An 11738-nucleotide genomic window follows, 5' to 3' on the forward strand; every position below is an offset into this window, starting at 1 on the left:
AAATACATTTTACGTGTGTACATTTAATGGGATTTATTGCATTACACTTTGATACATTTTTTTTAAAATTTTATTTTAACTCTAAACAATAATTATACATAACTGGATAATCGAGTCAATATATATATATATATATTTTTTTTAATTCTAATCTATATTTTCATACAATCTTAATAACTTGATATAAAGCAATCACGCCTAATTAAATCATATGTAACATAATATTAGATATATATTGTATCTAAATATTACAATATTCATTAAATTGAAATGTGTATACACGATGTTAATTGTGTAATTTATTACAATGGGATTGCAATACTAATTAAAACAATAAAAGTTGTAATGTTCACAGTTTTAAAGACTAGGTTAAATTAATAAATAATATACATCATAACAAAATAATAATAAATAAATATAAATAATAATACAATAAAATAAATAAATAAAGTAACAAAAGATATAAAAAATTTAAATGAATTAACAATAAAAATAATACTTTTTATTTATTTATTTAAATAAAATAACAATAAAAAGAACAATAAGTTGGTAGAAGATTTAAATATTAACAATTAAACCGTATGTTATGTTTAAATACATTATTCCCTTCTCGCTAATGGTCATTAAAATTTAAATATTATATTGAGATTATTATTGATTTAATTTGAGGTGATGACAAACGGTGTACACTGTCTAGATGTGAATAAAAAAAAAAAAAAAACAATAGTAATAACATAAAATATAGTGGACAAAATAGTATTTAAAAGCAATTTATTATTTCACATTAAACCTAATTAGGCCTATATAATATTATATTTAATTATCATTATTTAAATTGGTAATTACTAATTACCTACTTCACTAGACTAGGATGTATAATATAATATTTACAAGTTTTAATAACATATTATGATGCAGGAATTTTAAAATTAAAATGTATTTACAAATTTTGTTGGCCACAATATTGTAATAGATATATATATATATATTTTTGATTGTCGACATTAAAAAAAAATTATAAGTTAGTTGGCATAAGAAATTTGTAAATTTAAGTCGTATTTTTAACATTGATAAGGCTTATTTTGAAAAAAAAATATTTCTTTCTATTCATATTATATATTATTTACGAGGTGCAAATAAAGTGAAAATTTAAGTCCTAAAAGTTGACAGTGATCAAAATATTGATGAAAATTATGATTTTTTTTGTTGTTTTAACACATCGAAATTATCAGTCTTGTTATAAATACAATTGTATGACTTCAATAGAGAGCCAAAAAGCAGATACTTAATATCAAAACCACTATGATGTATTTCCAATTTGTAATGGTATATGTTAATAAAGAAACCACAATTATTGGATTAATATACATAATTTACCGACTAGACATGATGTTGATTCAGTCAAAATGCATTTGAAGATACTGATAAACAAATTGAAGTAAATAGCTAACAGAACTTATATATTAAGTTGCGAATTGAAAAAAATTATGTTATTGATATAAAATTGTTAACCATTTATCTACTTTAGAAATTTAGCTTGAATTGGTTCAGTGAAGTTAAAACTAAACGGACAATATTTACAACTGAAAAGTTCTGCAAGGTTGTCAATTTCCAACATATAATATGATTTTCATTCAATTCAAGCAACAAAATATATCAATGTTCGAGAATCATATTTAACACAAAACTTCCTTCTCTTTTTCAATATCAAAGAATCGTCAATATTTCTTCTTGATTATTCAATAATTAATATTAAATGATGAAATTTATATAATATTATATTCAATGAATTACCTTAGTTTTTGTTATTTTTCTAAAAACTACATTTTTAAACATTTTAGAATTGAAAAAGTAACAAGAATTATCATTTATTGCATAAACGACAATAACTTAAAATAAAAAATTCAAACAGTAAAATATAATAATATTATCTTACACATACTTATGATATTGCATGCAAATAATTTTTCTTTTGTTAAAGTTTTGAATTTAAAAAATGTAATTTAAATTGATGCATGGAAATATACAGTCATTAACAACCTGTAACAGATTCACAATACTTGACTAAAATTACTTACTGGCACGAATAAACGAAAATTATAAAATATGTATGTACAATAGAAAACACAATACATGATTGTAGATTGAAATTATATATTTTATGGCACCAAATATTAGATATACTTTCATATGTCATGAACTCCTTTAATAAGTATGGTCTTATGCACAAAAATGTATGTATTAGAAAAAATTGTACTAAAAAATTATAAAATGTATAAAAAATAGTATTTTATAACATTGATCTATACTATCCATTCTCAATACAATAACAAGAAATAATGAAACACCACAGTCTTATATAGTAGCGTTACACTAACCTTAGCAAATAAAACCCGGGTAAATAGTCGACAAAAACTCGGAACTGAGGAAGGTTATGGATAAAGCAGAACATTTACATTAATTTAAAGAGAAGCATTGAGATTCATCAGAGATTTTATTAACCTAATACCTTATTATGTAACTAATTTCCATTGGTGTTTGTAGTAGATGTTAGTGGATCAGTTTCTTCTTGAATGAACATTTTTCCTGGTTTTTTCAATTTTTTTAACAGATCATGTGTGGATTTATGTGTAGAGCGTAAAGACAATGCCCACTCTTTTAAACCAATTTCATCCTATAATTTAAATTAACAATAACATAATATAAACAAAATAAGGGGGCACAATTGTTAACAATATAAAATTTTAGTAATTCTTAATAAAATTAACTAAGACTTACACTGTTGGTAAGAACTAGTTTGCCATCTTTTCCATCTTTCATACGTAATACAATGCATTGCTCATTTTTAACAATTACTAACTCAGGACTGACTTCTAATACTTGGTCTAAAGTGATAACTTCAGTTTTTACTGATCCTGAATCTGAATGCAACTCCAACCGGTTAGGGTACAGTTTAGCATACCTTGTTTGCCATGCAGATGCAAATGGTCCACCTAATTTTTTAATATATCCATGAAGAATGCAGTCGGATTCTAAAGAAATCAAATTAAGATAACACTAATATAATTTGTTATTTGTTTTTTTTTAAATATATATAAACATACCTTCTTCATTGTGCTCATTGAATTTTTTTTGCCTAGACTTTCTTTTTTGATCAGCTTTATCAGCCTCAGAATTTACTGTTTCAAATACTGTTTCAGCAACTTCATTTTGCCATCTTTCAGATATAGTTATAGAGAAGTTCTTATATAGTTCTTGATCAGCATCAGTTAACTATTATTTACAAATATTCAAAATAAGTTATTATCCATACAAATCGTCACTCATAAAAATAAGAATAATTTAAATTTACTTTGATGCCTTTTGTGTCTTCTTCATCAAATGAACCAATATCAAATGCATCGGCAGCATTAACTTCTCCTCTAGGTGGTATAAGAGGCGGTGTATATTTTTGCATGTATACTTGTTGCCAATCAAGTCCCGCAAAAAAAGGATGTTCTTTCAATTCATCTGACCTAAAAAAATATTAAAAAATATATAATTAATAAAAAAATTATAAAATTATATTGTTAGAAATGTTGACAATTATTTTACCCCCTTCCTCGACACCCAATTCTTTCGTTTATATCACGTTGTAAAAGTCCTTCTAAAAGATCTTTTAAACTTTTTGAAAAAGAATCTGGAAGTTCTACATTCTGCAACATAAACTGTTTTTGTTAATTTGAATTAACAAAATTAACAAATACATATTTTATTACAATATTATAAATAATAGTTAATAACTTAATTATTTTAGTGCGTTTAATAATTGCATTGAAGTCATGCTTGAAATTATTTAGATTTAAAAATAATGAAAAGTTGTAATATTATTTACTTATGGTCTATAAACTATAAGTAAAAAATATAATAACTTATTTTATGAAATATTAAAAAGCTAAATAATTGATAAATATACCATTGTTAGGGTCATTCGATCAATCTCGTGTTTGTCCTTGGTTTTATGTTGTCTAAATGGACTGTGACCCTTAAGTAGTTTGTATAACATACAACCAAAAGAAAACCAATCTGCACTTGAATCATAAGCTGTTCCCTTTGATAACACTTCTGGTGCCATATAACCATGCGTACCCCTAATTATAAAACATATATTACAATTTAAATACTCAACATATTCTATTTTATTTAACTTACACGCTAGCATGTGGTTTCTTTTTAGAAAAGTCGCACGCTAAACCTAAATCTGATATTCGTACATGTCCATACTCATCTAATAGTATGTTGGCAGGTTTTAAGTCCCTGTAGACAATAAATCGTCGGTGCATATGCTCTAAGCCTAATTATAAAATAATATATGATAATAAATAATATGTTAACATAGTTTTTAAACATAAAATACTAATTTGCTCGGTCAATTTTAAAAAAATACAATTATGAGTATTTATATATTTCTTACTATAAACCCAGACTGAGAAAGTTAGTTTTAAATAATATATTTTTAATAAATTCTTATTATATTTACCTAAAATTACTTCAGCAGCATAGAACTTCATATCAAGTTCATTAAATACACCATGCTGTGCTAAATGATAATGCAAATCACCCCCATGCATTAGGTCTAATATGAAACAAAGCTTATCAGGTGTATGAAATGCATACGTCATACAGACAATAAAAGGACAGTCTACCTATAAACCAAGTTAAATAATAAATGATTAAAGAATTGCAAGTTTAAATATTTTATATGCTTTATTAGATTGATATGGTCATATTTACCCCCGTACTGACTAGAGACAACATAATACGTTCATTTAAGGCAAGTGTTTCGCCTTGTTTCATTTTTATTCGCTTTTTATCAAGACATTTCATTGCATACATCTTGCCAGTATCAGCTTTTCGACAACCATAAACTTCCCCAAAACCACCTCTACCAATTATACGGTGAACGCTAAAATCGTTCATGGTCAACTACAATAGAAAAATACAATTGTTTAGTGCTTCAATTATGTATGTGATACATAATATTATATTAAATTACTTACCGAAATATTAAGTTCTAAATTTTTCCATTGACAAAATCTAGTATATTTATCACTAATAAAAAATATTTTACAATTAGTATTATTAATATAAATGTAACTATAATGTTAAAATAGATTTTCAATATAAATAATAAATGCTTATACCTTTCTAGAAATTTTTTAAAAGGTTCTTCCCGAAGATGATTGAATATTACTTTAATATAAGGCTAAATATAAAAAAAAAACATTATTAAGTAAAAAAAACTTTTTTTTGCGTAGTTTTTCTTACTTCAAATAAATTAACAGGCACTTCATTTTTCATCAAATATTTTTGAACATGAGCGACTGCATCTTTGGGATAATTCTAAATGATAATTAAAATCAATGTAAATTAATGAAATTATGATTATGAACCATAACATTTAAACAGGGAAACAACTTATAAATGTATAATAGTTTAAAAAATGTATGTGATGAATATCATTTAGATTTTAATTAAAAGAAGTAAAAATAGGTTAGGATATATTTATTGAGAACTGAGAGGGAGGAAAAAATAATTGGTATTTAAATGATTCAAAAGGCTGATCAAGGATATAATTAGTACAACAAATTAATAAGCTGTTTGATTAAGAGCATTGGAGAGAAGGTTAGACCCAGATGTAAAAGTATAAAGATTGTGATATTATAGCTATAAAATGTTAAAACTGTTAAAACAGTCTCTAAATTGACTATAAAATCATTTTTACTTACATGAGTATGTGATAAAAGTTCTTTCATAATATAATTATCATAAATATCTCTAGCTAATTTTCTTCTTTCGTCGACTGATTCTAATTTTTCATACCTTTTGATCTGAAAAAAATAAATATATAACTGAACTCTTAGAATATCAAACATGTGTTTTGACTATAAATTATAAAGACAAGAAACAATACTTAAAAGGTAAGCAAATTGTATTATTTTTAATGAAATAATTTTCAATAACATGGAATTAAAAAATCACCAAGTTTTTTGGTAATTAACTGTTAAATAACTAATAAGTACTATTAAATAAGACACCCCCGTGATCCATAGATCTCTGAGAAAAACCCATCTATACAATTAATAAATAATATAGTTTGTTATAAGTATCTTATATATTATTGATATATAGATAAAATTGAACATTTAATTTTGAAAACAATGAATAAATATGTATATACTTAAATAATTACCATATAATAGATGCTACTTAATATATTATAATACAAAAACAACTAACCTATTTTATACCTATACCATATAAATGTACACAATAACAAGATTTTATTTATTATTTTATAAATATGTTTATTAAATACATAATTTCCACAGTATGCATCGACTATCTAATATAATATAATTCTATTATTAATTGCTCTAAAATATTATTTACTATCAAAACATATATAATGCATTTCAAATTAGTATTTAGTACGACCACAGATATAACGAATAATGTATGTATATAAAAAAAATCTCAATAGAGATGCAAGAGTCAAGTTGTTGAGAATTTATATGGATAGCCCGCCATAGGCGTGTTTACAGTGTAATGAGGTCACTTATTAAAGTTACAAGGAAAGTTGATGACTGGGGCTGTTTTATAACAGTTCCACTTGACCATAAAGCTCACCCTATTTTTATGATGAAAAAACTTTAGTCCTCAGGCCTTCTACCATTTTCCTTTATACTGTCATATACCATCACAAATAATGGTTGCTTTTAATAGTGACAACATTTTGTATCCAGCAAATAAAAGTATAAATGCACTAAAAAACAATTTAGACTAGCATATATATTTGGATTTTTACTTTTTTTTTTTTAAATTTAGCTTAATAATTTATTTATATATTACTGACATATATGATACTCAATTATAATTTTTACCTAATTCATAATAATGATAATTTAATGTATTTACAGTAAATTAACAAACATCAATATCATTATTATATAGACAGTTGGGATATCTTACAAAATAAAGAAAGGAAAAGATTTTAAGTCTTTAAATGTTAACCAATTCAAAAACTTATTTTAAAAGTAGATATTAAATTTTTTTACATAAGTAACTAAAGGTTTGATTTATATAAGACTAGTAAAAAAAATAACTGGAAATGTAAAGAAAGAACGCAAAGAGTCATTTTACACGCAAATTAAGCAATTCAACGTCAAAAATAATAACTATTATTACAAACAAAATGCTTAACCAATTAATTACGAATTAAAAATTTTTACAATAATATATTATTTTAGCTAATCATCTTCAGAAAAACATACTTATGTACTATACTCTGTTACATCTAGGAGTGAATCGCTTTTGCGCACGTAGACTGAGCCGCCGAATAGTGCCTGACCCTCCATGCGATGGCTATGCGTTTTGTAATTGGCGAAAAGTCATCGACGGCCGTCGTCGGGGGTCTGTGTTAAAACTCTTACCAAAGTCCGGATTATGGTGGGAATGCGCGGAAACAACGTGTTTTGATCAGCCAAGTGATTCACTCTTAGATGGAACAGAGTAAATATATATATACTTATATACTAACTGATGTAAAATTTTCTTGCATGGTTAAAAATTGTACATCAAAAATGACCTTTCAACATTAACCGATGTAATCACCATGAGATAATGATAAATGTGGGTAGTTTCTTTAGTAAATAATACTGATTTGCTTTAAACACATCATCGACTACGCAAAATTGTTTACTATCTCTTATCGTAAATAGTAATTAGCTACAAAATATGTTAATTTCATACAAAAATATAAAATAACCTTTATTCCACTTGAAAAGAAATTAAATAAAATACATTTTTAAATAAGAATGATCTATACATCAGTTTTTTTTTTTAAGAAAATAGAATTTTTTCTAATTCGAACCATATTACCACATATGTTTAAAAGAATTATAAATCTCACCTCATCATAAAAGTTAATTTCAGGTATTTGCTCATCTTCAGGTAGATGTTCACAGAAATCTTTGAATAACAAGTAACCTAAAATATACAAAACAATAATATATACAAACATAATATTTAATAATATGCATATAAGTTTCCTCTGTATTTGTCCCTACTAATATTTTTTAAACAAGATTTTGGATAAATATAAACTTTATGCAGAATGGAGTAATGTCTTGAATAATGTATGCGAGTGGACAAACAATGTGAAAGTGTGAAACACACCGTAAATAATTATAAATTACCTAAAACTTGATTGAAGATTTTATCAAAATTAACTTCTTCTTTTTTTTCCAGGTATTTGTGCATTACACTTCGAACACTAAAACAAGAAAACATTTTTATTACACAAAATATGCTAATTTAAATTGTTATTTATCAACAAAAATGTTTATTCTCATATCAAGAATGGAGATTAGTACAAAATAACAAACTAAGAGAAATTAAATCATCCACCCTCCCTTGGATGCACAACATATCACTCCCACACAGACATAAAATCATACTCAATAGATTACGAATTGGCCACACATTATATACTCATGAACATTTAATGAGCAAAAAGGAACAACGTACATGCATCTAATGCAACACCGCAACTACTAACTGAATGCCTCCTCACAAAAGACGCCAGAGAGAAACTGATGCTCCCCAACAATCTTTGTTAAATACTAGCGCCAAACACAGAGAGAACATCTTCACTCCTAGAACTTTTTAAAGAGACAAACATTCTTCAAAAAATATAACATAAATACTTAGATATATCACATACAATTCATATTATCATAAAACTTTTTATTGTATCATATTTATATATTATATACACCTTATTCTTATGTAAAATTTAAATAAATTGTAATATGTATTTCTGAAATGCCAATAACCCTGGTAGTTGAGGCATATTTTTAAATAAATAAAAAAAAAAATTGCTTTTTATCTAATAGAAACTATTAATTGTCACAAAGATAGAAAAATAATTTCAACAAGTTATGGTTAAGTGAACGTAGGTAATACTTCTTTTGAATACAGCAAGTTTGTATTCAGCAGAACCAATTATGTGTAGTTAGCTTAATATGAGAGGGAGTTGATATATTATCAAACTTGGAGGTGAGAATATTATCTATGCATATCCATTTTTAAGTTCTGAGCATTTATTAGTTACAAGAATTTTCATATGCAGTCATAACTAACTTACAAATTGAAATATTGTAAAAACATATGTATGAAACGAATAATTTTCAAAAAAATTTAAATTAATTTCATCATGGTGTCACATCATGGTGACTAAAAATATCTAAAATTACAAAAATATTATCCCTAGTATTTTTTTTTAGTTTATTTTTTATTTTAATAAAAATTATAAAATGTAAGAATCATCTGCATTTCATAACTTTGCTATTGAAATGAAATCGGCTATGTTCTAAATTTCTATAGGACACATTTTAAGAATTACACAAATATACTCTGCTCTGTGCAAAATAATAAATGAATATTGTCCATTTATTAAGTTATCTCTTAACTTTAAAAATAAAAAAAAAACCATAAAAGCAAATCATTTTTTTTAGTTTATTTTTTATTTTAATAAAAATTATAAAATGTAAGAATCATCTGCATTTCATAACTTTGCTATTGAAATGAAATCGGCTATGTTCTAAATTTCTATAGGACACATTTTAAGAATTACACAAATATACTCTGCTCTGTGCAAAATAATAAATGAATATTGTCCATTTATTAAGTTATCTCTTAACTTTAAAAATAAAAAAAAAAACCATAAAAGCAAATCATTTTTTTTAGTTTATTTTTTATTTTAATAAAAATTATAAAATGTAAGAATCATCTGCATTTCATAACTTTGCTATTGAAATGAAATCGGCTATGTTCTAAATTTCTATAGGACACATTTTAAGAATTACACAAATATACTCTGCACTGTGCAAAATAATAAATGAATATTGTCCATTTTTAATTTCTGTTTACTTTAAAAATAAAAAAACCACGAAAGCAAATAATTAGGTACCTATCTAAATTTTAATTTAAAATGTTGTTTAATTACTTAAATATAAAATAGATATTTAAATATTGGATAGGGAAAAGTTTTTATTATTGATTTTGAATGAAGATTCTAATATGTGACTATGTTACTGTCAGACTGATCATATATTTATAGTTCCAGTAATGAAAATATTAAATTTGTCTTTATGATATTTAAAAAAAATAGACAAAGATTATTTTTTGATGTACAGCTTTGAGTTAAAACCTTAAAAAAGGCCTTAAAATATTGAAATTTTATTTGTTTTTTAACATTTATCATAACTATTTCATCATTTTGAAAGGCAAAAAATTGTTCAATGACATTGACGATGAATTATAACAATAATAAATGCATGTAACTTGTCTTATAATGGTTATATCAATTACAAAATATTTATACATGCTATAGGTACTTACTATATAATGTTAGTAGTATAATGAAAGAATAAATCATAACCATATATAATTAAAAGGAATAAAATAATTTACAACTATAAATTACAGACTATATTTTGTTTTATTGGAATTTTATAATATTTCTTGATAGATAGGTATTATTAAAACGCAAATATTTTTTAACAATAGTGAAGAATTAAATATTCATAAAAAAATGAAAATCATTATTCATAATCTTTGTGTATTGGTCAATGGAGCAATACATATTTGGTCAATTAAGAGGACGCTACACCCGCATGTGTTGTCTCGGTCTTACAAATGTTAAATATAGCAAAAACTGTTTTGCGCAGGAAAGAACCTAGAAGGCTACTTAAGATAACTAAGAAACAACATTTTCACCACATGAAAAGGAAAACTTTGGCTGTGAAATATAGTTTTTATTTTTTCAATATCGGAACTACAAAATAATTATTAAATTTTACATTTGATAAATTTTGTCTAAATTTGAACTTTAAATGCTTATAAAAAAAAGTGTGGATATGTATTTTTAATATTTTTCAACTGCCATTGTAACAATATACCAGGAGCCTTGCGTTCAATTTTCATGCCTTTTTACCCAACAAACAAAATTGTATTGATATTTATAGAAAAAAAAACTAAAAAAATTTAAAACTGACAATGATAGATCAAAAAGTGTCAAAATATTTTCAAAATGTTATGGTGTATAGAAAATGAAAATATTCAGTAAAATGTTCATGTATCTTCAGTTGTTCATTTTTGAATAACAATAAAATAACAAAACCGCTACATGAGAAATTGAGTGAATACCCAATCTTGTAAAAATATGAACTTCAAACGATCATATAAAATTTAATTTGATTAGCTTGTAGACATTTTTTTTTTGATAAAGGTAGACAAACTTATGAGTAATCTTGTATTACATTTTCAAATCTTAGATTAAAAAAGAAAAATTTTTATGAATTCTCAACTCAAAATAATTTGCTAATTTTCGTGATTTTTCAGTATTTTGTCAATATTTGAACTTTAAGGGAGCTGCAGCAGATTTTGTCAAAAGTCAAAACTAATGATGATTTGACCAATCTAAACATTAAATTTGTTTGTTATAATGTTTTTCAGTATATTTAAATTCCGTATCATAAAATAAACCTTAAGGGGGCTGGAGGGGGCTCCAGTTAATGAAAAAAAGTAACTTTTAGACCAATAAGCTAGACAAAATTGAAAGAATTTGGTTTGACAGATTTTAATTTTGAAAACGGATTATGATTGAACAACAAGTTTACTAGGGAATGATCGAG

At 24.7% G+C, this 11738-nt stretch overlaps 1 protein-coding gene across 4 annotated transcripts in view; it reads right to left on the reverse strand.

Moving 5' to 3' along the window:
• Positions 1 to 3: 3 nt before the first annotated feature.
• LOC100166085 (G protein-coupled receptor kinase 1) overlaps positions 4 to 11738 on the reverse strand; it is a 15102-nt gene continuing 3367 nt past the window's right edge. The window contains exons 2-18 of one of the 4 annotated variants that reach the window (XR_510937.3): positions 8238 to 8314; positions 7952 to 8028; positions 5769 to 5870; positions 5308 to 5382; positions 5184 to 5245; positions 5040 to 5091; positions 4774 to 4965; positions 4520 to 4685; positions 4192 to 4333; positions 3956 to 4130; positions 3595 to 3707; positions 3353 to 3515; positions 3105 to 3273; positions 2779 to 3032; positions 2510 to 2674; positions 1943 to 2040; positions 4 to 693 (exon numbers count right to left, since the gene is read on the reverse strand). Coding sequence is in view for 3 of the 4 variants with exons in the window: in XM_008187230.3 (XP_008185452.1) it covers positions 2522 to 2674; positions 2779 to 3032; positions 3105 to 3273; positions 3353 to 3515; positions 3595 to 3707; positions 3956 to 4130; positions 4192 to 4333; positions 4520 to 4685; positions 4774 to 4965; positions 5040 to 5091; positions 5184 to 5245; positions 5308 to 5382; positions 5769 to 5870; positions 7952 to 8028; positions 8238 to 8314 (1972 nt within the window). In the remaining variant the exon portion in view is untranslated. Of the gene's footprint in view, positions 694 to 1942; positions 2041 to 2137; positions 2675 to 2778; positions 3033 to 3104; positions 3274 to 3352; positions 3516 to 3594; positions 3708 to 3955; positions 4131 to 4191; positions 4334 to 4519; positions 4686 to 4773; positions 4966 to 5039; positions 5092 to 5183; positions 5246 to 5307; positions 5383 to 5768; positions 5871 to 7951; positions 8029 to 8237; positions 8315 to 11738 lie in introns of those variants that run through there. The other 3 variants (XM_008187230.3, XM_029487761.1, XM_029487760.1) reach the window with 3 other exon arrangements.

The sequence above is a fragment of the Acyrthosiphon pisum genome, chromosome A1, assembly GCF_005508785.2.
Source record: "Acyrthosiphon pisum isolate AL4f chromosome A1, pea_aphid_22Mar2018_4r6ur, whole genome shotgun sequence".
Lineage (NCBI taxonomy): Eukaryota > Metazoa > Arthropoda > Insecta > Hemiptera > Aphididae > Acyrthosiphon > Acyrthosiphon pisum.